The sequence below is a fragment of the Hyaena hyaena genome, unplaced genomic scaffold, assembly GCF_003009895.1.
Source record: "Hyaena hyaena isolate Hyena2069 unplaced genomic scaffold, ASM300989v1 scaffold_128, whole genome shotgun sequence".
Lineage (NCBI taxonomy): Eukaryota > Metazoa > Chordata > Mammalia > Carnivora > Hyaenidae > Hyaena > Hyaena hyaena.
The window spans coordinates 2,177,096-2,204,366 of record NW_024080760.1 but is presented as its reverse complement, the minus strand read 5'-3'; the positions used below and the strand labels follow the sequence as shown (position 1 = coordinate 2,204,366).

Here is a 27,271-nt window from a genome sequence, read left to right as displayed (position 1 = left end):
CTGGTAGAATGAGTTGGGAAGTGTTTTTGCTACTTTTTGGAAGACTTTTGTGAAGAATTAGTATTAATTCCCCTTAAAATACACTTGGTAGAATTTACCAGTGAAGCCATCTGCTGCTCTTGGGAATATTTTTGTGAGAAGTTTTTAAACTAATTCAGTCTATTAACTTGTGTAGATCTTTGAATATTTTCTATTCTTGAGTCCGTTTCAGTCACTTTGTCTTTAGAGAAATTTGTCCATTTTATTAAAGTTATTGATATTTCTCATTCATTTCCCCTTCATTCATCATTTTTACTTCTGTAAGGTTGGTAGTAATGTCTCCCATTTCATTTCTGCTTCTCTGTATCACTATTCTGACAATGAGAGTGGGGATAGTGGCCTGCTTTTTGGGAGTGACACTCAGGCTTTGTGAGGAGGACACTGGCTGGGGTGGTAGCCTCTGGTCTTCTTGGGTGACATCTGGTATGGAACCTCTGCCCTGAGTGAGGTGGACTGAGGGCGTCCCCTGTCCCAGTATTCTTGGCTTGCCATGCCTGGGGCCGAGCCTCCACTGCATGAGTGTGCATGGGTGAAGGAAGGCGGACCCTGACCTCTTGGCTGCATGCACCTGGAATTCAGCGTTTTCAGCACCCAGGTTGAGGGGATGAGAATGTTGGCAGCCTGCCTCCCTGGGGAATAGCTGCAGCACTCTCCTATGGACCAGGGGAGAAGGAGTCTGGCCTTCCTGGCCACATTCACTGGAGTAGAGCTTCTGTCCTACTGATCTGGGGTGGTGGGAGTGAGGGAGTGGGTCATGGCTCTAGTGCCACAGATTCTCAAGCTTTTTACCTAAATTTGGTAGACTTTTTTTTTTATGTTTTATTTTTGAGCGAGAGATAGAGACAGCATGAGCAGGGGAGGGTCAGAGAGAGAGGGAGACACAGAATCTGAAGACAGGCTTCAGGCTCCGAGCTAGCTGTCAGCACAGAGACCGACGTGGGGCTCGAACCCACCAACTGTGAGATCATGACCTGAGCTGAAGCCAGGCACCCAACCCACTGAGCCACCCAGGCGCCCCTGGTAGATTTTTTTTTGAATAAATTGTTTCTCCATTTGCTGTATACCCTTGGAACAATTTGCAGAGATTGTAGATGGTTATTTATCAAGGATTTTCACCAGCTGTTCAATGGAGAGAGGGTCCTCAGAACTCCTCATGGGACATTCTGGAAGTTTGCCTAGTATCCCCTATTAGCCACCCTTTTCACGGAAGACATTGCTTAATTTTTGGCTTTATAGCTTCAGGTGGCCATGCAACAGCTCAGGCAGGGCTGACAGAAAACAGAAGGCTGAGGAAGAGAACCTAGGAGGCATACACGTAGGGAATTGGGATCGAATTGAAGACAGTGTTCAAATATGAAATGATTAACTTTGAAAAGAGAAGGATAAGGTTATGAAGAGCTAGGATGTATGTTCACCGAGCAGCACACAAGTGGAATGCTTATCATGCAGCACAAGGTACTTAGACGCAGGGAACCATCCCTTTGCAAGATTGTTAAATAATAGAATGTACTACCCATGAAGGTTGCAGAATTGCATTTTAAAACAGGCTAGACCCTTGTTTTTAGATCTCATGAGTGACTAACCGTGCAGGTTCTCTATCACCTCCTTCGTTATGATAAAACCTAACGGGCATTTTATTAACAAAAATTATCAAAGTAAGTTCAGCATGCTACCTTTCACCTACCACTCTGAACCTCAGCAAAGCACCCAAGAATATCTTAGCATTTGTAATAGCGAAGCGCAAGTAAGCCAAATAAGGTTCTGGGCCACACAGATGATTATTTTGTTCTTCCTCCAGAAAGTTAAACAAATAAAAGCAGCTGTCTTTCCTACTTGCTGGCCTGCGAGGCTAACTTAGGTGTGTTTCTGCCTAAAGACCGCAGCACAGGGTAAACAGCCTCATTAGATCCCTTGCAATGCTTAGGCGCTTAGGTCATGTCAGCTTCCTGAACATGGGTGAGCTATTGTTTTTTTCCTCCCCGGGATGGGGAGATAAAAACTACACTTCAAATATTTATCCTTCTTATCTTTCTTGCTCTAATAAGGGCCTTGGCTGTGGGGCCATTTCCAATGAAATGCCTAATATAGAACAAAGTCAGTTGAAAGAGGTAGCTGTTATTTAACGAGATGAGGATTTTCAAATTAAAATCTTAACAATATTAGGGGAAACGAATGCTCTCTTGTGTTGGCAGGATTGCAGAACTTGGCCTTCCCATTCCGCTAATGGCAGTTCAGCGTTTTCTTCGATAAGAGGAAGAAACAATAGACACAGTGATGGCAACTATCAGTTTCTCTTAGCAATGAAATGAAATTAAGATATGCTGGGCATAGATTGAAACTGTAATTTGCAGAGTTTAATTAAACCTACTAAAGTTGTGCTCTAAGCTTGACTAGAACTTGAGTTTTGGGTTAAATGGGGGAAACTACAACCGGCCAATGTACACACGCACAAACTAAATTATATGTTAAACCACAATTATGTGTGTGTGTGTATGTGTGTGTGTGTGTATATATATATATATAGTGATATATCCATAGTGATTATAGCTAAACTATATTTAGATCTAGATAGATCTATGTCAAGGAATGTGGATAACTGAAATGACAGGCAAATACATTTTCCAGCTTTCACAACGTGAAAATTGCCTTTTGAAATGGGGAGGAACCATTCCCTCATCGACATCCAGTGAAGTGTCAGTGTTGCTGATTGTTTTTCAAGAGGGGTATACACCCCTCAAAATAGATAAACAGGATTGCTTCAAATCAGTTTTTAAATCACCGGGTTTTAGTGAAACTAAGATGGGAATTTCTTTTCCCCATTAATGAACATCATGAAGTCCTAAGGCACAAGGTGGTTTAAAGGTTATAGAGATGTCTTTAAGTCGAACCCTATCAGAACAGAGAGGAGGTCAGTCACTTCAAGTGCTTTGGTGAATAGGAAAACGAAGTACAGTGTGCATTTCTGTGAAAAAATTGGTTTCTCATCTTAGTTTCACTAAAACCTGATGATTTAAAAACTGATTTCAGCAGCGCCTGGGCGGCTCAGTCAGTTAAATGTCTGACTTTGGCTCAGGGTCATGATCTCGCAGTTTGTGGGTTCGAGCCCTGCGTCAAACTCTGTGCTGACAGCTCAGAGCCTGGAGCCTGTTTCAGATTCTGTGTCTCCTCCTCTCTCTGACCCTCCCCTGCTCATGCTGTCTCTCTCTCTCTCTCTCTCTCAAAAATAAACATTAAAAATTTTTAAAAATGATTTGGAGCGATTTGTGTATTTACTTTGAGGGTATTTACTTTGCCGCCCCCTTGGAAAGCAGTCATGGCACTGACATGTCACCGGGGCTGCCTTGCCACACTGACAGGCAAGTTTCAGACTGTAGGAGTTTGGAAATACATTTGCCTGTCATGTCGGTTATCCAAGTTCCGTATTCCTTAAGAGCTGACAAGACAAGAATTGAGCACACAAGATCCTCAATGTCCCTGTGTCATGAAAAAAAAATCACATAATAAAGAGCAACATAGTTTTTGGAAACCTGTTAAGTTCAAGGTCACAAATCTGTAAAATAGCACAACGGCTGAATGTTGGATAACCCATGAGTTTTTAAAACTTTTTAAACCTTCATTTTAATGAAGTTTAAAAATATCCAGGGTAGCTCCGGTAGCTCAGTTGGGTAAAAGTCTGACTTCAGCTCAGGTCATGATCTCATGGTTTGTGAGTTCTAGACCGGCATCGGGCTCTGTGCTGACAGCTCAGAGCCTAGAGCCCGCTTTGGATTCTGTGTCTCCTTCTTCTCTGCCCCTCCCCTGCTTGTGCTCTCTCACTCTCTCTCTCTTTCAGAAATAAACATTAAAAACATTTTTAAAAGTAAAGGAATTAGCTAGAGAATGGAGTTATACAACATTATGTACATGAACAAGGTTGTCTTTGGTTAGGTAAAAGTGTTTAAAATACTTCTCTCAGTCCTATTAAAAATTTGTATATCTTTAAATGTACTAAAACTTGAGTTGGTTTATATATACGCATTTCATTCTAAAAACTTAATACAAAGTTCCAGGGTATCAATATCAAATTGTTGTTATTTTGAAGTAGAGCTAAACAAGCAGGTTTCCCCATATATGTTCTAAATTGCAGAATCTTAGAATGGCTCGGAACCTGAGGTCATTGGCTTGCATTTCCCACCTGCTAGGATAAATACTAGGGATACATGCATCACGTGTCTTCTAGTCTCTATTTGAAGAAGTTCATAGGCAGAGAAGCCGGTGCTCCCCATTAGCATGAATGACTCAGGGTTTGGAGTATTTACTAATGTTAGTCACTGGGCTAAGTGCTTCTCTAATGTTGTAAAATAATTCTGTGAGGTAATAATATCTAGTTTCACAGACAAAGAAACTGAATGTCAGTGGAGACGAAGTAACTTGCTCGTGTTCATTCTGTGACTAACTGATAGTGTCAGGTCTGTTGGCACAAAGGTGGTGTGTTTTAGACACGATAATATATCGTGTGACAAATTTACTCTCATTTACATGATTTCTCTCCATGTATTCTAAGATAACCACTTGAGGCTTTCTTTCCCCTCCCACAAACATTTATATAGACAATCCTGCTTCTCATCTTACTCTTTATTACCCTTCTGGTTCCCTTTTCCAGGGATGACACAAAGCAAGCAATGTGATTGTAGGGAACAAGTAACCTTTTCCACACTGTAGTTTACTCTAAACAACTGTAATACTAATTTGTAAAATTTCAAACAGTACAAAAATACATAGGGTAGATAAATGCCAGTCCTTCTCTATGCCCTGTATTCAACTCTATGTAGTTATCAGGCTTTGTCATATCCTTCCATTTCTTTATTCCGTTTTCTTACCCGAAGCAAATACGGGAAGTTCTTGCTCCAAACATATTGTAACGTGCCCAGTTTCAGTGACAACAATTTAAGCAACACCACTCCCTCAAGGACATAGTTCTAATTTCAGTTGCACAGCATATTAACTGTAATTACCGAAGTACAAACTTCACCGTTAGCTCCTCAGTCCATAAATCACTGCGTAATAACAGACGTGCCCCATGATCAGTGGCTAATAATGCCACTACTTCCAAAGTCTGCTGGTGACTGGTCACTGTGCGTGATATTCAGTTTATGCACAGACAGCAGAGTGTGTAGTTGTGGCGACTTCTTGTTTCCTAGTGATAAAGCCACGTGACATTTTACAAAAATGGGTAGCCAACAGAGGGAAAGACAAAGTATACAGCAAAGAAACAAAGCGTGAACACACTGAAATGACATTTGAGTTGAATGTAGATGGAGCCGTACAGGCAGTAACTGGTCTTGGGAATGCTGTTGCCCTTCGATAGACTCGTCGCGCACTCAGGGAAACTGAGTGAGGGCGACCTTGATGTACATGAGGAAAGTGGCTTTGATGAGAAGGATGATGGCGTCCCAGAGGAAATGATGATAGAACAAGAACAAAGCTTCACATTAAAGAAACTGTAGGAGACAGAGCATAGCACTGAAAGCATGGATGAAAATGTTGGGAGCTGATTCAAACTTAGAAAGGCCTATGACAATTTGCCTTTGAGAAAAACGCTTGCTGTGTATCATCATTTATAATATTTACTACAGTGTGCTAAATTTTAGCTTTATTATTTTTTCATTGTCCTCATACTTCCATAATTGACACTGAGAGTTTTTAATATTTTATCATTTTTAAAGGTCATGAAACAGTCCTATCTTCTCTCATTGACTATTAAGATTTCTTTGCACAGTTTCAGACTGCATGGTCCTCTTGTGGTCTTGCATTAACTGTGCAAAGTCAAATGTATCAGCAAATCCTCTTGGTTTCACCTCCAGAATGTCTCAGATTTATCCACTTCTCCCCTACTCGCCCAATTCATAATTAGCCTTTTCCTGCTTGGACTAGTAAATTAATAGCTTCCTACTTCTCTCCCTGCCCCATTCCTCAGAATCCATTTTTCACTTAGCAGCCAGAGGGATCTTTTAAAATAGATTTAGGGTTTCCCTATCTAAAAGCCCATGACGGCTTCTATTCAAACTCTGAATAATTAGAACTCACGTTGCTCAAAATGTGCTTGCTGCCTATCCTTTGACTTTACTTCCATCCCTCTGGCCCCTGTTCAGGGCAGCAAGTTTGTACCAGCCTCATTGCCCTTTGCTTTTAATGAAATGTAGGGACATAAAATAGTATCCACTGTAATCCTTGGTTCTTCACGCTCAATAAAAACTCCTGAAACCACTGCCCAACCTACAAGCTGGACTCATGTCGAATGGTCACCTTCATCTCATCTCTCTGCTTCCTTGTATCCAAGGTTAACCACCATTCTTAATCTGGTAGTTATTATTTCCAAGTTTTTCTTTTTAAAATAATTTTAACTTCTCTCTATGTATATACCTAACGTATATTTAGTTGTTTAAAATTTTATAGAAAAGTCATTATGTTGAGTGGAATCTTTTGGGGCTCTCTCCCCCACCCCCTAGCTGACTTTGATGGACTCTTCTGACGATGGTTATCTAAGTTTTGCTGAACCCGGTGCTATGAGCTCTCCAGCACATGCATCCTGCGTGGCCTATGGCACTCACTCCGTGGAAGTATCTAGGGGTCCTAACGCCCAGAAACAGATTCATGCATGCACAGAGCTTTGGCATATGGTATAGGGAGCATGTCATGTCAGTAAGAGAATGTTTTGCAATAAAAATAGGAAACATGTTTATTCATATAGAAATCACCACCACTGGATTTCTATTCCATATATATACATACATACACACATACATACACACACACACATGCTAGAGGAATTAAGGACTTAAATGCTTAAAAATGCACAAAACTTGGGGCACCTGCATGGCTCAGTTGGTTGAGCGTCTGCCTCTGTGATTTTGGCTCAGGTCAGGATCCCACGGTTTGTGTGTTTGAGCCCCATGGTGGGCTCTGCGCTGCCAGTGTGGCAGCTTGTTTGGGATTCTCTCTGCCTTTCTCTGCACCACCCCAACCAAATAAATAAACTTGAAAAAGATACACAAAACTCAAAACCTAAAAACTTTATGAGTCTTAGCAGAAAGCATATTATCATTTATCACTCAGGAGAATAGTTTTTTAAATGAGACACAAAAAATTTTGACTAAATTTATAAACTTTTTTTTTTTCTCCAGCAAAAGGCACCTTAATGAAAATGAAAAGGTAAGCTACTTGGGGAGAGTATTTGCAATCATGCACTATCACAACTGGTATAATGTTTACATGACAGTAAGCACATAGAAAACAGAAAAATGGGCAAGAGACACAAAGAGGCATTTTTTTTTTCCTATGGAAGAGGAAATATATATGGCCAATTAAGAAAATGTTCTACTTTGCTGATGGTCCTGGTGATAGAAATCAACATCACGATGACCTATCATCTGACCTTTGTGAGGACAAAATTCAAGTCTGTCAATTCAGTGTGGGAGGGAATGTGGAATCAGTGGCTCTCACAGTCTTTGCCACAAGAGTAAATTGGTAGAACCACTTTGGGAAAAAGTGGCCTCCATGGCTTCTGCACTTTCTGCAGGTGGATGTGTGATTGGCTATGTTCAAGTTCAGTGTGAGGCCTTTTCTCTCTCATTTAACTTGTCTTAGAAATTACCCCTTTTGGTTTATTTATTCACTCTTATCTCTCCTTTCAACTACAAGACAAGCTCTAGAGTGAGGACCTTGTCTAATCTGTTCATCACTGGAGCTGGAGCACAGGATCAGAGGTGCTCAGTTAAGTGGCCAAATGGATGGATCTGCATTTGATTTAGCATCTTTTTATTGTTCTCTTTTATGAACTGTGTGCTTGCATTCTTTGCCTGTTTCCTATCTTGGGTAACTTTCTCTTATTAGTTCAATGGAGCTCCTCACATATTATAATGATTAGTTTTATGACCAATTTTGTTTTGCAATACTTTGTTTTTCATTTTAACTTTTCATTTCTGTTCTCATTTATTATACAGATGCTTACAATTTTTATGTAGTCCTAAATATCAATCTTTCCCATTATTCCTTTTGGGTTTTAGGTCCTACTTAGAAATGCCATCCCCACCCCGACACTATATTCTTTCATTTTCAACTTTTATGCTGCCATTAATTCCTTTCAAATTCTGTATACAGTGTTAAGTAGAGATTTTTTTCTTTACAAATGTTCCCAAGACCATTTACTGATCACCTTTCCTAAACGTATTTTTTAAGATTTTTAATTAATGTAATTATGATTTTATTTTCATTATTTGCAGTTTTTTAAAAATTAAGTATTATGCTCATTTCCCCCAAAGTTCCGGTCATAAACCATGAATTATAGGCTTTTAATCAGTAAAATTATCTCATGATCTACTTAAAACAGAAAGCATATTAAAAACAGAAACATGGCTTTAGAGAGAAAATATTTAATCTATTTCATGAAAAAAAACTGTGCAAAGTTTTAGAAAAGAGGCATTAGGTTTCAGTATAGAGTATAAATACATTCTTGCTTTTGTAACCACACGCATTACACATCGTTCGGGTTGGTAGTGAAGGCTGTTGCGCACACTCATTCCAAATGGTCTTCTGTTAACACATGCGCTGGAAAGCGTCACTGAAAACAGTCAGGAGATAGATGCAGAAATACAATGTTATATAAAAATATATTAATCTGCCTACATGAAACACTTAAAAAAGCAGACCACAACCATTTTTAGAATTAGAGTATGGACGGAAATATCAATATGTGAAGTTCTAAATTGGATTTTCATTGCATTTTTATCTCTGGAGAAAAAAATAAGCAAACCTTTGGAATGACAGATACGAAGTCAGCACAGCAGACCAACTCTATTTTCAAAAATAAAAACACAACCTTATCCACACAAAAGATGGGAGAGTCTGAGTCTCTAAAATTTGACAAATTGATGAAATGTTACAATTTGGAAATCTGTTTTATACATATATATCTCAAGCACACAGCAAACTTTGATTTGTCCACAAACCACATGTAATTACAGCAATGAAAGTATTTCTAAACTGGTTCTCAATGCACCCTTAACAGAATTTCAAACTTAAAAAAAATATTAACCTATGTAAAATACAACTAGGAAGGTATGTATACTGCAAACTAGAGAGAAATTAATCTTAAAATCACCAGGGGGTACTGTTCTGCTCTGGAAACCGAGATATTATTAGGAATTCTAGAAAAAACACTTTACCACAACAAAACCTTTCTGCTGCAGAACCATAGCTCCTCACGGAAACTTCTACAGAAACTACCATTGTTTTTAAAGAGAGGGAAGACTAAGGTGTGGAGAGGAAGTGGAAGTATATATTTTACAGGTAAATTTGGGTGATGAGTATTGGAGGCATGCATGGACAAGACATTTCAACTCTATACAAGCAAGACCTTGTTAGTTTTGAACAGCATAATGAACAAAACAGGCAGCTCGTCCTGTCCATACTCACAGAATGATTGTAATTCTGGCGGGGTTAAGAATAATGACCACAGGGGGGGGAAAAAAAAAAAGGAATAATGATCACAGATTCTAACAATAGAAGATTGTTACATGGCAGAGTCCTTCTACATTTTGAGAAAGGAACATGTCTATTTTTATCCTTCATTACCATAATGTATCAACTACTGTTTTGCTCTCTATTTTAGAAGATATTTATCATGAGCACAGCACACCAAAGAGTCATAAAAATACTGTTTAAACTGGGCATATTTAATCTGAAGGCTTCCCCCCCATTTCTCAGCATTATGAGGTCTCATTTCACTTTATTTCAAATGTAAGTATGTAACCAAGCATATTAAAAACAAAGGCAATACATTATGTTTGTCCATGTAACTCATAGTTCCAAGTTTTTAAACATTAACAAATTTTGCTGACCTCCGTGTCACCGAAAACCGGCAGGTCTGTTAGTTGCTCTAGAAGAGGAAGGAATTCATACCATGCCCTGGAAGCCACAAAAAGGTCCGAGTATATGGTTGTTTAGCGATCATTTGTGCTTGTTTAGTGTTTCTTAGCACATGGCTGCTGGTAGAGGCAGGGAGGCATATTTGGAAACACTTGTGATTCTTTTTGGCTGGGGCTTTCGACAGAACAAAATGCTCTTTGGTGTACCTGTAAGTGCCATGCCTTGAAGGGGGACACCCCAGACAAAGGACAACTCTAATTAGGCAAACATTCCACAACCAGGATCTAGAGTTTTCACCATTCAACTCTAACCTTTGAAAATAATGAAACCCAATGAGCACACTAGGAAATAGAAGGGTGGCAATCGGAAAAGCTGCCTCGCGCTGCCTCCTGGCCCACTGTGCCCAGGCCTTGGCTGGTCAGACCGGCTGCCGGGAAGCCAGAAGCAGCCAGTGAACGTGTAGGTCTGATGTGCAAAAGGGCCAAGGTTGGCTGTCAATGAACACATGTAGACAGATCGGTAAGCCCCTGATTTATAACACTATTCTTTATGTTACCCTATTGCCAAGAAAATGGGGAAAACAAACTTAATTATTCAGGACAAAATAGAGATTTATGGTTGGTGTGAATTCTTCATTTAAATAAACTATGTCTCTGCCACAGGAGGAAGAGGAGGAAATCTTGGCGATTAATGGTGAATTCTACTTCTAAGGCAGGACACGGTAACTACCTTGTAAGTTTTACATTTCCGTATGGGTTTCAGGAGTGAGATTTTGTTATAATGAACAAGTTCTAATAATTTAAATTTGCAAACTATTTAATGGAAAGATGTTTATAATCTTGTTCCTGGATGATTATTGAGTCACAGTGGTAACATTTTACTCCATCCGTTGAGTACCTAATGCTAGAAGAGGTTTACTGTAATAAAACCCCATGTATTTGAGTCACTGGAGTGGGGGCGGGGGAGGAGGTCTTACATACCAGTGTCATTTATGAAGCGAGTAAGCAGAGAACTTTATGTGTTAACAAGACTGGCCAAATACTATGTATGCTTCTAGAACTTGCTTTGGTTATTAAAATGTTCTTAAATATGGCTAAGATTCTTAGGTTGTTAGACAGTCCTGTTCTAAGAATTAAGTTATTCTTATGACAAGGTCCTATAATTACCTTTTGAAGACCAATTAAAATAGCATTGTTGGAGCTAACATTGAAAATCTACTTAATTCCTTAATACATCCATCTGCCAAGAAAAATCCTGGATAACATCTGAATTTAAGAAAGAATAGTACATAAAATTTTTTGGGGAAACAAAAGTATACAGACCGTTCCAGCCATGAAGGATAAGAACGTATAATGAAAAGTCAAAAACTAATACAGTTAAATGGATTTAAGTTAAATTTCAAAAACAATCATCACTAGGACTTTTTGGATTCTTTAGATTGACTATTATTTAGTATATATTTAAAAGCTTCATGTTTTTTAAAAAATTAACTTTTGAGAGGCAATTTAACATGGTAGTTCAGCCAACTCATCCAGGCCTGGCCACTTCCTAAATGCGGGAGTTTGAACATACTGGTGGAAAGGCTTATCACTCTTCTGTTTCAGTTTCCTCGACAGGGAAATAAGGAAAATTGTACCTCTCTCAGAAGGCTGTTATGAAGATTAAATGAGTTAATACATAAAAAGCACTTAGAAAAGTGACAGGCACATATTAAGCACTCAATATATTCGGCTATTTAATTTACTCTATGTAAATACTACAAAGGCTTAAGAAAGCATTCACAGAAGCAAGTACTCTAAATTCTGCAGTCTGTCTTCACTCTACATCTGGGAGTAGAGGTAGGAATTAGGAGACTGTATTAAAATAAAAGACAGATCACTCACTATTCACCTTGTTAGTCATTCCACGAAATTGGTCCAGCGACAGCCTGGGCCAGGCACCACTCCAGTGTCTAACATTATTCTCAGAGCTTGAGATATGGTCACCAATGTTCTAGAGCCATTTTCTCATCTGTAAAATGGACGTAACATCTATTTGTCTGACTCATAGGTTACTTTGAAGCTCAATGAGGCAAAATGCATGAAGGCACTTTGAAGATTTTGTAGAGCACCATCCGAGTGTATTAACAGGAATGGGGTGCAGGGTGAGTATGCGTGGACCCTCTCAGAGGAAGATATTACTTGCAATTCTGGGTTTAAGAAAATTTTCATAAAACTGTAGGTTTCTAACTCTAACATCATTTATAAATAGTAACATATTTTATTATAAAACTGTGTTTCTCTTATTGGGTCCCAACTCTCTGGAGAGTATTAACATATCAAATAGATGGTTGAGAAATATTTTCCTTTAGAAACTGCCATTGCAAAGAAAATGTCAAGCTAGATATTATGGTCATAAATTATCATTATTAACTAATAAGTAGCAGTTCCATTAATTACTAAATGCTTTGCAAACATTATTTCATTGAATCCTTATAGCGACCCCATAAAACAGAGCGGCCCCATTTTACACAGTTAGAATCCGAAAGCCTACAAAACACATGCACTTTAACCTCTGCACAATAAAATCACAAGAAAAAGTCCTAATCATTTCTGTCTTCACCAAATCACATACTTAAGAGAACCAATAGATCAAATCATTCCAAATTATGTTCTGATCATTGCAATAAAGGTGATTTTAAAAGTTACACCAGTGCTTACAATTCAGGTTCCTTTAAATTCAGTATCACTTTACATCTTCAAAAAAATCTTTTTTTTCCCCTGAAAATAACACATTGTTCACTGAAAAGAAACTACAAGTAGAATTAAAATATTTATAATTTCATCATTCAGGAAAACTACCGTTGACATAGTTCCTCTCCAGATATTTTTATGCAGTTGTGAACTATGGGATTTAGTTTTTGATGACTGTTTCTAAACATGATACCAAATACAAGGGCCACACTGAAGTCTTTTTAATTGGCAGACATAATAAATCATAAATTTTGTGCATGCAGAAAATTATTACAGATATCCATTTTCAGTATTTTCCTAACATTTCCAACCATGGAAAAAGCAGCAGAGACTTATTTTGGTAATACTAACCAAAAGAACACTGCCCATAAGAGAAACTTAGATGGGAAGTTTTTGACTGTGTTAAAGATTTATAGCTTTCTGCAGATCTAATAATACTATGACTATAGTATTAATTAGAAGTTAAGGAGAAAATTGTTTTGTAGTCATTGAACTTTGCCAGAATTACACTTGTGGGTGATTCAACTGTAAAGTTTTTCCTTGTGAATAGGTTAAATATTTGCTTGAGGCAGCATATTTAAGATAAGCTAAGTTCTTTTCAGGGAACCTATTACTCCTGAGTATAAATTCAGGAAAAAAAAAAAAGTTTCACTACTTGTGAAATAATATCCCAGAGTGTGATGGAAAAAATAGTGACAAAACTGCACAATAATTTAGGGCAAAGACCCCAGGTACTGAGTCAAAGTGTGTGTGATGCCACATTACTGGCACTTCGATTAAGGTGACTTATACTGAAATCTGACTCTTTTTAAACTATCACTGGGCATAATTTATAACAGAAAAGCAAAAGTTAAAAAAACATGCAAGTCCTTACAGAAAACAGAAGGCAGAAAAGGATCAAGAAGTTTTTAAAAATAAACTTTCTAGTGCTTCCTCTTATGTAAGAGGTTTATGTTAGTCATAAATTCTAGGAACCTATTTATACTGCTTTAGTAGGATTCCTAAAAAAATCATACTAAATCCACATAAATAATATTTTTAATGTAAAAAGTAGTGCATACTGGTGACTAAGAATAAGAATGTTCAATAAAACTGTACTTTGAAAGAAAAGTATAAGCTTAATCCTAACTGAAAACTGTCTAGACAAAAGGAATATTAATAGATTCTAAGAGATAACATAATACATATGTGTTTGTGTATTATACTGAAAAATTAATTATCAGGTATTTCTGAATTAGGATAAAACCGTATATACTTCTTTCCCAGGGAGTGAAAACGTTTATGTCTTTAAATAGGAAAAGATTAAGCCAACATATTCTTATTATGTCCAAATGGAAATGAAAAGTATAATATTTCAAATGAGATTAAAACAGGACTTCAGCCTATTTTTCATAAAAGAGAATATTAATGTTATTCATCCCTTTCACACAGAATGCTTTTTATGGAAAGAAAAGGTTTATGAGGTAATTACATAATAATTTTAAACAAGATTCCTTTTAATTTTACATTTATGCTTCTCTTTAAAAATAGCTTTAGCAGTTTACAAATTAAATCCAAACCATGACTTTGCATTTCCTTACTTCAGAGATTTAGAGAACCTCACTAAATGAAGCTATTATGTTCAAAACTGTATTTCAGAAAGAAAAATGGGCAAATGATGGTACTCTAAAGATTTGTTTCTGAAGGAGGGAAAAGCATATTATGTCATCTTGCCTATAAAGATTTTTTGGGGAAATATAGTTTATACCTTGCATTTTCAAAATCCTGTACACTGATTAAATCACAAACATACTGAATCAGTTATAGTAAAAACAAGAATAGGCTTTTAAATAGTTATAAAGGGAAATTATGATAAGAAAAAAAACATTCCATATCTTCTACTGACAAATTTCTTTTGGGGTTAAAAGCCACCCCAATGTCATTAAATCACTATATGTTTCAGCCCTAATATTTTAAAGAGTAATAAATATATATACATATTAATAGGATGAAAGTGCTTCACACTAAAACTTTCCTTGAAGGCTTAAAAGTGATTTTTAAAAACATCACAATAAATGATCATCATTTAATAAAGTTCTGAAATATGGGAACCAAAAAACCCCAAATGCAACGAATCTGCATATTTTCACGCTTACAAGTGAAATTTAAACCTCTGAGAAAATGTTTATATCCATTTACTCAGATTCACCCGTCACAATTTATTCTTTATCATAAATAGTATCCCGGATAGTAATATGTCCCAAAGTCCCTTTCTCCTTGTGAGTTCTAGTATTTCTGAGGACTCACTTATCATCTGATAAGACTGCATTCATTCAGAAAAAAGTTAAGGAATTGAGTCAGTACATCTTTAGACATCTTTTTCTGTATAGAGTTATAAGGCATTAATAACAGTATGTTATCATAGCAAATAATTTATAATAAAAAATAGAAATTCTCTTTTAAATTGCTCTCAAATGAGAGAATCACAGAGGAGAACAAAGAACATATCGACCACCCTGATAACTCTTTAAGCTTCTACTGTGACATGAAGACTTTTTTTTGTTGTTGTTTGTTTGGCTTAAAACCGACCTTAGGCCCTGAATGGCAGGTGTCCTGATACCAACACGTGGACTAGATCTCAGGTTCTGTTTAAAGTTACTGTGAAACGTATATATTTAAATGTGCTATTCACTACTAATAAAAATAGAAAAAGTTAGTTAAAATATTTGGTTTCACTATTGTTATCAGTATTCATTGCAAATTACTGTCATGATAATAGTCTAGACTATAGTGTGGACTTAAGTTTTGTGCCAAATAGCACAGATTACAAAATCGTGGTTCAAATGATGGTCAACGATTTCTCTGGTACACAGCCAGAAGGAAGGGATTGGTTTCTAACAGATAAGTAAATATGGAGCATAGCTTTACGTTAGTATCAGTTGCTAGAACTGAGCACTGAGTCTCTTGGTATCCAGAGGCAGAAATAAAGCTGCGTTTCGTAAGGTACAGTGGCTGGGAGGACGGGGGACAGTGGCTCTGGTGACTGGGTAGCTAGCTGGCTTGCTAAAATACATACGCGAGCTCGACTGGCGTCATGCACCCTTGCTGCGCACTGGTGATCTGTAAAGGCTGACTGAACATAATTCCCTTCATCATACAGGCACTGCTGTCTGCGCTACAGTAATAAAGAAACACGCTGATAGACAGAACGGCTTCAAGTGATAGGCAATCTCCAGGAATCTGCAGGGAGATGGCTGGTTGACTGGAAATGCTCTCAATTACTCCAGAGGGTATCTGTCCTTGAAGAAGCCATTCATTGCCTAGAAAATAAAACCATAAATTACCAAGACTGTGTAAGACATCATGTAGGAAATCAGACAAACCTTACAAAGACTAGATTCAATCAACAGATATTTACTGAAAGCCTCTAAGTGTGAGGCATTATGCTCTGCGTGAACGACATAAATAAGATATAATGGCCACCCACGAGGTGTTCCCAGTCTAGTGATCTCGATATCAAATTATTAAAATTCTTCCTCTGAACACCATAATTTATAAATTTCTACTGAAATCAGACTGAATAATGAAAATCTGGCTATAGAGTCTTAATCCTTGAAATTAAAAGTGAAACCTATTAAGTTCTAGAAATTAACATAAATAGGTCATTTTTACCAGGTAAAAATGTTCGGGAATATCATGAAAACTACAAAATAAATGAGGGTATACAAATATGTGTACAACTCTGTGGTGACTCTCAAGTCCTTTAAGTAATGATGAATTCTTAAATATCCAAAAGTAAAAACCAAATAATTTTTAGAAACAAGAAACACTGTATATATTATTCAGATGATTCAGATGATTCTATCTACCTCATTTTAATACATAACTCTTCTGAGACTTAACTGCGTAGATTATAACACAAGTCTAATAAGCCATTAACAATCTTTAAGCTTCTAGTATCAGAATTGTTAAGATGTCTTTATTCATGAGTGCCTCCTCTCAGAAGGAATGTCCGTGTCCTACTGAGGAAGCACACATGTACATGGACTTTCAGCTTAAAGAGGGGTTAGACACCTAGAGCCAGCATTTGGAAAACACATGCCATGCTTTCCCGCCGATTTACATGGAAAACACCGAACAGCATCTCATGACTTCTCACTGACGTGGGCCATTTGCACAAAAGCCAGACCACCTACTGAGTGGTGATGAAATTCTAGGTCTACTTTTTAGCTTCTTTCTTTCTTTTCACTTCAAAATGAGCCAACAGACTCTGGGCACCTGCTTATATTAGGCTGCTCAGTCTCTCTTCTAGTGTATTGCTTCTAGTTCTCTGTTGATTGAAAAATTGTATTTGAGAAACAGAAGGTCAAAGAAAGAGGAAGGAGAAGGTGAAAGGTGAAAATCTAAAGAGTTAAGAGCTTTTAAATCATTATTTAAAAATTCTCTTTAAAATTCTTCAGTCGTCTTTGCTTATTTCTGTATTGGGGAATATGTTTTATTTAATGTTAGGCTTCGCTAGATGGCAGGTTACTGGAGCACTTCTTATACTTTAAATCAAAACAGGGATAAACTGTGCTACTTTAATATCCAATTCTAGAAATAAAACACAAAGTTTCCTTAGTATTTTTCAGATACATTATGTGTGGGGAGAATTGTAAAGTTATAATATGCTAATGGTGCTTTTATACTGACTTTTTTTGGGGAGGGGAGGACAACCTTATACAGACCACAGTTAAAAATGGGTATTTTAAGTCTCTAAATAATTGGTCGAGAAGAAAAGCTTTCCTTTATTCATAGGTGTATAAATGTACCCTATAAAATAATTATCAAAACCCTTAGATTATTAGGACTCTAGTCTGAAAGCTTATTTGCCCCTGCACAATAAAAACAAAGCCACTACTTTGGACAAGTGATAAAACAGGAATTTTCTCTACAGACTACTTCACTCTAATACTATCTGTATTTTATATTCCAGTGGCTCATTATTAATCTGTGTGTTTGACCAAGTAGACCTACAAATGTTAATTTGTCAGTAACATATTTTACAAGTTAATCTACTGCTCTTTAATTTCACACACAGATGAAACTAATAATGGTCTCCAATCGATGCACTGCTTTCAGACTAACAGCCGCAGGCCCAGCAGTGAGGCCCACAGTCAGGACCTGCTTGAAATCCACGGACAACCGAGGTATGGCCAGGGTTTGAGTGCATCCTGGTCACAAAGCTGGCTCTGAACACCCTCCACGCCTGCAGAGCTCAGCGCTCTCCCTTGTGGGGGGCGGGGTGGTTGGTCTCCCACAGCTCAGCTGGCCACCCCAGAGCCAGCCTCCCCAACTCTGGCCCAGCAGTTCCTCCCGGCTGGCCCACCGAGATCTCTGTTCTCTCGGTTCAGATGCCCAGCACGTGGCTGCTGCCCTGGGAAAGCAGGAAGGTAAGGAGGCAGAGAGCCTGGGTCTGGGTCAGGCACACAAGAAGTGTGTGAGAGGGCGTGAGGGAGGAGGCGGGAGGAAATGGGAGACTGAGAACATGTGAAAGAGCGTGGGAGAGCAGGGCAGAGGAAGGTCAGTAGAGACAAGAAGTCAGCACTTGGTTCTGGACCACTAATGTTTTATTTTAAAGTTGTTGTCCACTGTTAGTGGGGCTGGAAAGCACTGCTATAAGGCAAGCGGCAGGCTGAGTCCTTCTTATAAATTAATGAGGAGCACACAGGGATTCAAACACACACTCAAATCTTTACACAATTTACAGTCACTGGGGATACTTTGAGAATAGATGTGAGCAGGAAGTGCTCTTAGCTTACACAACTACAAATTAGTGAGTAAGGACAAAAGCTCTGCCCGGGTGCCGATCACAGTAATTCACCTGTATTCAATTACATATCCTCCAACAAGGTTTTATTCTGCTACTTGAAGGGCATTACTTTGAAGATACGGTTTTGGCATCCTTCTTATAGCAAGCAAGTAATCGGGCTCAAGTTCTACCTCTGGCATCTCTGAAGAAGAAAATGTAGCTTCAGGCTTAGTAACTGGTAAATCCAGTCTTAATGATCCTTTTGAAATAAAATGAACAGCAATTGAAAAGCTCTAAAGCACCTAAAAGATGCTATCTGGAAAAGTAAAAGATAATAGTAAAACCACCAAAGAATGGAACTGGAAAAAGTCCAAGTCAAGTTACTTCAGTTAAAGTAGTATGTTTTTAAAAATATCATATTCCACCAGGGAGGAAGTCAATTTCATTCTTTAGAATAGAATCTGAGATTTATATCACTGTATTACTGGAAGGTAGAACGGTAAACATGATTTCATACTGGAATATTTCCAAGATTATTCTCATACCTTCAGCTGTTAGAAACCAACAACTGGGTACTCCTTCAGTTAACTTTGTTCCTGAGGGGAGGTCTAATCTTAGCTTGAACTGCAGAGTCTGGCCTGGAGATGCAGCCACTGGTGAAAGTCTAATGTTTGGAGCAGATTTAGGTAGTTTGGGTAATGTCTTCTGTTTTTCTCCTAGGAATGGGCCATCTACAACAGCGTTTTCAGATCTGAAGACTGGAAGCTAGGAAATAAGGAAATCTGTTAATTAAAACACAACTACTTTATAGTAATTATAGAGAGCTTAATTTTGGATCTCAGTAGAAAAATGAGGTTGTGTGTCAATGAAACTTAATTGCCATTCTAGTCTGAATTAGAAATGTGCTTCCTTAGACGTCCTTATGATTATTTTGTAGGCTGAGAAACATATTTCATCCTGGCAAAAAACGTTACCAATATTAATGAATGAAACAGAATTAAGTTCATTGTCTGATATGTTAATAGATGGTAGGAAATTAAAATGTTATCAATTTAAATGTAGGGGAGATAATTCCAATTACAATTTTCACTGCCAACTATAAGATGACCTATGTCAGGAGAAATGACACTTATGTTATGATGGTAGTCTGTATTTTTACTTTAAATCTTGGGAAGCTAAAACCCTAGAATTTTAGGAAGAAAAACTCTTGCATTTTTTTTTCAGGCAAATGTTACGTATCAGGAGGTAGCTTGAAAAATTTTGGAGACTATAGCTTTATCTTTAAAAAATTGGAAAGGGGCGCCTGGGTGGCTCAGTCGGTTAAACATCCAACTTTGGCTCAGCTCATGGTCTCATGGTTCATGGGTTTGAGCCCTGCATCGGGCTCTGTGCTGACAGCCAGCTCAGAGCCTAGAGCCTGTCTCAGATTCTGTATCTCCCTCTCTGTGACCCTCCCCTGTTCATGCTATCTCTCTCTCTCTCTCAGAAATAAATAAAACATAAAAAAAATTGGAAGAAACTTAAATGAGTTCTAATCAATCTTATGTTCAATGTGTTGAGAAATGTGGCTGCTGGAGTTTCCTTTGGGAGGTTATTTGCTAACAATTCACCATAGGAAACAAAGACTACATGATGATTTAAGAATCATTAAAAAAAAAAAACAAACCTCAAAACACCTTGACAATCCACGCGATACGTGTGTGTTATGTATCTTTATACATTCTGTTTTTAGACATTTAAACACAGATCTGAGTCCTCTTTTCTCCTTTTCTGAAAGTTCAAAATGTCTCCAGCTTCTAGTATCTTAAACATTCTCGGAGCAAACAGAAGTTTTATTTTAACGGGAACAGAGCATTCCTGAACTAGGCGTTAACTCACTACTCTACCTGTTTTACCGCCAACACTGGAGAGGGTTTAGCCACAAGTGACTGTGCTGTGAGGACTTCAGTATGATTCTTAAAATGATACTCTTCAACTTCTATTTCCCATTGCTTACCACAGATATCGTTCTTGTTTCTAACTCCATCACTTTAATTTGATGATTATTGGTGTCCGCTACATATAATAACTGGCCATTCTCTCCAATACACAAGCCTCCTGGTTCATTAAAAGTTGACTCAGTAAAGCTGGAAGTGATAACATTACTTGCGTCTCCAGTTCCTGCTAATGTTGTACAGTTTTTTGTTTTGGGATCCACAACTTTGATCTAAAAAGAAAGAACAAAGAAGTATGTATTTGAAGGTCAATCTCCTGTTTGTAGTAAGGAAAAGTGTAGGATCAAGCAAACCAGAGGATTTGATTGCCATTAGCATTCCTGCTAAATGTCAGAAAAAGGATAGGCATTTCCATGTTTTCTTGAAAAGCCAAACATTCAAATTACAGCCTCGGGGGAGACGCTCCATTCTGAGAGCTAAAAACTACGTAAAACTCCCAGTTACATCTTATCTTCTAGCAGCAATCTTTGATGAAATTATTTCTGGAATTAAAAATTAAATTCTTTTCCTCACAGTGAGACACAGTTGAACTGACTTTCTTCTTTCTCACGAGCATCTAACCCTGGCTGAGAATTGGCTGCTTATGTTAGACCTAATGATTCCCAATTGTGTCTCAATTATGTTAATTTATGGTATCATCACAAGGTATTAACATTTATTTTCCACTAGTTTTTATAGAGAAGAAAAATGCAATAAAAATGGAAACAGTTGAATAATCTGTGCAACAGAGACAAAAATGGAAATGTTGCTGAAAATGGAATTATTTGCTAACAGGCACTGCAACTATGCAACAGCATGAAAATGTTCCTTTGTTAGTTGACATATTAATTTCCCTGTCACCTGCCTTCTTTGCTGTGTTACTAGGCAGCTTTGATGGATTGCAATTCACAATTTTTTTGCAGTAGTCATTGGGAATTTGTTCAGTCCCTTCCTCAGCTCAGAGTGCCACCATATGCTCTCTGCAAAGAAAGGACCAAGAAAAGAACAACAAAGGCTTATCCATGGTTGTCAAAGACTGTTACTCCTCTCTATGCCACAGATGCAAAGCAGGGTGTTCTATAACTCAGTAAGGACTCACCTTGTGATTATAAGAATCTGCCACATAAAGTACATTCCTTTTCTTGTCCCAGGTTACTCCAAGTGGGTGTTGAAGCTTGGCATTGATTCCTACTCCATCAACATCACCAAAAGCAAATAAATTCTTTTTTTTTTTTAAAGAAAAAAAAAGCATATATTAAAATTTTTACAGTGTTACGGTATAGGGTATAAAGTAAAAAGATGACTATATATGCTAGTTAAGTTAAAGAGGAAATGGGTCTGATGTTTTTAAATGTTTATTTATTTTTAAGGGAGAGAGAGAAAGACATAGAATCTGAAGCAGGATCCAGGCTCTGAGATGTCAGCACAGAGCCCAACTCTTGGGCTCAAACCCAAAAACCACGATATCACGACCTGAGCTGAAGTTGGATGCGTAACCAACAGAGCCACCCAAGTGCCCCGAAAATGTGTCTGATTTCGCATAAATAGGCCTGGGTGTTTGATTTACACAAGAAAAAAAGAATGACAGGATTTTGAACCTATGTTAATTCGTGGTGCTTGGTCGTTTTATTCACAGTTATGATGCCTCCGGTCAGGAACAGGTCAAGTCTACTAATCTGGTGCCCCTTCCACCCTACTGCCAAATATCTAATTTATATTTTCCTCTGCTTTCGGTAATCAGTATTTTATCCTTCCTTTCTTCCTGAAGCCTGGACATTTGTGTAATCAAGCAGAGTCCACTAACTTTTCTTAGATGGTTTTGTTACTTGTGTTCCTTTATATTCACATTTCCTTTGGCCTGACTTCCACTTTAATTTATGGATAGGCCAAGAATGTTCTCTCCTAAAATTTATTAACTCTTCACAATTCAAAAACCACAAGCTTGGTAAGGGTCTGGGCACAGCGTGCAGCAGTGACTTTCAGGCATTACCATGGGGTCTCGTTCTCCTCCGACAAGGTGCTTCACCGCCCCATCTTTCAGGGAGACGGCTCTCACGGTACTGCTCTCACTGTCTGCTACAAACAGGCAGTGCCAGGGCTCTTCAGAGGCCAGAGAAAGACCAGAAGGTTGGGCAAAGGCTGCCTTGTGAGGATATGCATTATTTCGGTTCTCTTCGTTTCCACTTCCAGCAAACCGAAGGCAGGTTCCTTTTTTCAGCTCACTAAAAAAAAAGACAAGTTCATAGGTGGAATCAACATGGTTATGCTGTATCCAATTTAGTTAGCAAATGAATGTAAATGATGAAATCAGTGGTGATAAGCATTGTTGAAAAACAAACTAGTGATCCTGGCCTGAAGAGGCAGCTTTACTTTCATTGTAGTTTTTCTTTTTTGAGAGAGAGAGAGAGAGAGAGAGAAACAGAGAGACAGAGACAGAGCTCACAAGAGGGCGAGGGGCAGGGAGAGCGGGAGACCACGGATTCAAGCAGGCTCTGCACAGTCAGTGGAAAGCCTGATGTGGGCTCGAACTCACGAACCATGAGATTATGACTTGAACCGAAACCAAGAGTCAGATACTCAAACGACTGAGCCACCCAGGTGCTCCTTTCACTATAGTTTTTCTAAATCATTAACTTATTCACTGTGTAAGGACCTTTACTTTTTTAAGACACACACGAAATTGAAACTATTCTGAATGGCTAGATAGGAAATCCCTGACAAAATCATTGGCTAGTTTTGGGTTTTTTTCCCCTACACTTGGCCAGAGAGAGGTATAGCTAGATCCCACCTTCACTTTAATCAAATGTAAAATCAATTTCTTAACATACAATAGGAAATTTCTATTTAAGGCACTCTGCAAGGATTCTTTTTGTAATATGGAGAAAGTTTTACACTTTGGCTTCTAAGTTTATGCTGGAGGAACCGTAAGGAAGGCATGGTGGTGTGTTGAAGGAAGGAAAGAAGCTGGCTCAGGATGCAAAATAGTGAGACTACATGCACATCACCTCCAGATATGGCACAGCAGACAGAAGTCCAAAATGACCACCCATCACTTATTAGTTGATATGTTCCCAATGCTAAGTTAGAGAACAGGGGATAGAGGCAAAGGGTTACAGAATATATAAAATATGGTCACTTATTCAAGAAACTATTTAAAAAATATAGTCATAAAAATACATGGGATAACTAGCTGTGCCAATCAGATGAATTAAAAGGTAATTAATATGAGTCTTATTTCTATTGGAGTTTCCTTAAATAAAAAAGAGTGGGGAGAAAAAGTAACTTCTAAAATGTTAGGAGTCTTGCGCATTGGAAGATCAGTAATAAAGATAAAACATTAAAATTATGATACGGGCCCATGTGATCTGACTGGACATTTTCCTATTATGAACAAAAAGTGACAACTCTACTTATTTGGAAACTTGGTCCACTCTTGACCATCTAGGTCGAAAACAGCCATCACTTGGAACAGCGTATTCTGGCCATCTCTGCTACTTCTTTCTACTGTTCATAATGCGGCCTCCTATTAATGTTTCTGGTCACCTCACTGCTCAGGCTGCTATCATCTCATGCCCAGAGGTCAACCCAGCCCCCTCACTGTTATCTCTGTCCCTAGTTTCATCCCACTCCAAATGCTGCCAATGTTCTTTCAAAATCACAGACCTAATCATGTCACTTCCCAGCTTAAAACTTTCCATACAGGCATGCAGACTAATGTTCACACGTCTTAAAAGGACACACAAGGCACTTCATGATCTGGTTTTTACTCACATCACTGGTGTCATTTCTTGCCTGGATAACCTCTACTCTCCCTCACTCCTACTCCTCTCTCAGATTTTAGTTTAGCAGCTTCTTCCCGGAAGCCTTCCTCGATACCTCATATCTTACTGCTATCTGGTGTTCCTCTTATTTAAAGGACTGTTGCCATCCCTTTTACACACTCTACTGGCATTTCCCAACTATTTTCAGTTTGCTGATCTCTTTTTTCCTCTGTAAGCCCACTGAAGAGAGTAACATCAAAAAAAATTTATTCTTAATACAGTGAACCTATTTCATCCCTACTGATTAGCACAGTGCCTAGCATCCAACATGTTTAAAAAGTATGTAAGATGAATGAGTAAATGTTGCTAAATAGCACACACAGCAACACACGTGTGTGCACACACACACACACACACACACACACAATCTGGAGCAGCTGGTATGTATCTATACAACTGCTCCTTCCTACTGATAAAGGTATCTAAGATGATCAGCGCTTACTTTCCATGGTGATTAAACAGTCTTTATAGAGGCGCCTGGGTGGCTCAGTCAGTTGAGCATCTGACTTCGGCTCAGGTCATGATCTCATGGTTCATGGGTTCGAGCCCCATGTCAGGCTCTGTGCTGACAGCTAGCTCAGAGCCTGGAGCCTGTTTCAGATTCTGTACCTCCTTCTCTCTCTCTGACCCTCCCCTGCTCACGCTGTCTCTCTCTCTCAGAAATAAATAAAACATTAAAAAAAAAAAGTCTTTATGGTCTAGGACTTTCATTCATTCATTTATTCTGTAAAACCTTACCGAACTCCTATTATATACTACATCCTGTGCTATGTACAGAGGACACAGAAATGAAGGAGAAAGGGTCCCTTAAGGGACAGTCTAGTGGGAGGAAACAGTTATGTGAACAAGTACAACCAGGAACAGGGAGGGGGAGCGAGAGAGGGAAGGAACTTAGCACAGTAATGAAACTGCACTGGGGTGCGGTGAGGTCAGAGCGAATAGTATGCGTAGTTCTCTACCTGGAGTGTTAGTGAGAAAGGATATAAAAAAGTGTGCAGACACACTATTTTTTCATCTTTATATCCCCAACAGTGGCAGCAAAACTGCATTTACTGTATGTAAACCAAGCACTAGGCTGAGCTCTTCATAAATATTATTAATTTTCAAAACAAGCCAAGGAAGTTGATATACATAAGAACACAGAAGCATAGAAGGTTGAATGGGCTCTCCTAAGCCCAGAGAGACAAGTGGCAGAGCCAGGACTCAGTGTGAGGCCTGACTACAGAACGCGAGTGTTAACCTTCTGTCCCGCGGTCACGGGTTAATGTTTGTATCGACGAGCAGGGACACCTGACCTGCATGTCAGGAGATGAATGCCCAAAGCACCTGTGTTCTCTCTGGATGCTCCAGAGGGCCACTCTTCCCAGGTTCCTGGGAGTTAGCAATGGTGGTCACAAGCCTCAGGCTCATGAAATAGAAGTGACATATGTCACTCCCAAGTAGAAGCTTTAAGAGCCACTGAGGGACTCACCAGCTGTCTCTGTGCCAGGATGACTGGCAAAGCTCCAGACAGTGGCCGCTTCGTGGGCCTGGTGGCAGAGGGATGCTCCCCAGTGAGCCTACTGAGTGAGCCCGAAACACACCCGTCTTATGCTCCGACACCCTGGGATGTAGTTACGGGGGTCCAGCCAAGCGCCCGCGGACTAGCGCCGAGGCGCCATGAGGATGGAGACTCGGGAAGAGGGGATTCTGTGAACTCGTGTAGTTCACGTGAGAGAGAAACGGTCACTTACTTTTTCTTTGGTAGGCTGCCGCTGTCCAGGAGCAGTGCCCATATCTGGTGTGTCCCGGCCATGGCTATCCAGAGAATGTCATCTCTCTGGACCTCTGACCCTTTATAAGAACAAATAGTAATTATCACATACGTATCTCATTAATACAAAGGGGTTTAGAAATTTAAAAGATGACAGCAGTATGTTTATAAATCATCTGAGGGAAAAAATATTTGCAGTGTTTAAGTTGTTTTTGAAATTTTTCCATTTTCCTTATGAAAGGTTTCTTTCTTAATATTTATAAATTTACCTGTAAATTCACAGAAATCCAAAGTATTAATAGCAGTCTGTCCCTCTGAATCTCTGGGCACAATGTTTTTAAATATCTGATTTCTTATTTTCTCTGAAAAAATAAGTTGACATATACTCTCCAAAGAAACTCTGCCAAATACCTAGCATTAACCACTGAAATTATATGCGTTAATAACAAGGTTTTTGAACAATTTCTCATGAAAAAAAACCCCCTATCTTTTAACAGTGTAAAGAAATAGGTATTTCCTTTGGGTCACCTGGCTCAGTCCATGGAGCATGTGACTCTTCGTCTCAGGGTCATGAGTTCGAGTCCCAGTTGGCCATTGAGCCTACTTAAAAATATTTCCACCACCAGGTTAGCTAGACTTAGATACACAACACTTGCTATTTAAAAATCCATTGTTTAATTGGCTATGAGACTTTTTCAAAAAAGCACCGTTCACATACAAAAAAGCAAAGAGTAGCACATATTAGAATATAGATAGCTTTGCTTACTAAAATTCAGAAGTAATTTTCCACTTTCTTAGAGGATGTTATAACTTACTAAAATGTGACAAGGATCTGTTTCTCAAAGTCTATTGTTAACATATTTACTTTAATTCAGGGGTGTTTGGCTGGCTCAGTTGGTAGAGGATGCACCTCCTGATCCCAGTCATGAGTTCAAGCCCCACATTGTTGGGTATGAAGCCTACTCTAAAAAATATGTGTGTGTGTATACATATTTTACATACATATATAAAAATATATATGTGTGTGTATACACACACACACATATTTATTTAAACTGTATTCTGAGGTGACTTTTACATATAATTGAGAATTTTTAACTAAAACAATTTGGTCAGATATACCTTATGCTAAAAGGAGTATCTTGGTATGGTAAGGCTATTTTTTTTTTTTTTGTATCTTCTTTAACTTCAAGTAGTTTGTGTCCAGAGGTACTTTTCTTCCTTAACTTCTATTACTTTCAATTTAACAACAACAAAAATAATGATGATGGTTCTCA

The 27,271-nt window shown here is 38.4% G+C and overlaps 1 protein-coding gene across 1 annotated transcript in view; it reads right to left on the bottom strand.

The window, feature by feature from the left end:
• Positions 1 to 8,434: 8,434 nt before the first annotated feature.
• NHLRC2 (NHL repeat containing 2) overlaps positions 8,435 to 27,271 on the bottom strand; it is a 59,584-nt gene continuing 40,747 nt past the window's right edge. The window contains exons 6-11 of the mRNA XM_039237636.1: positions 25,975 to 26,074; positions 22,411 to 22,642; positions 21,520 to 21,642; positions 20,444 to 20,653; positions 18,993 to 19,212; positions 8,435 to 15,976 (exon numbers count right to left, since the gene is read on the bottom strand). Coding sequence (XP_039093567.1) covers positions 15,720 to 15,976; positions 18,993 to 19,212; positions 20,444 to 20,653; positions 21,520 to 21,642; positions 22,411 to 22,642; positions 25,975 to 26,074 — 1,142 coding nt within the window. The 3' untranslated portion in view covers positions 8,435 to 15,719. The remainder of the gene's footprint in view (positions 15,977 to 18,992; positions 19,213 to 20,443; positions 20,654 to 21,519; positions 21,643 to 22,410; positions 22,643 to 25,974; positions 26,075 to 27,271) is intronic.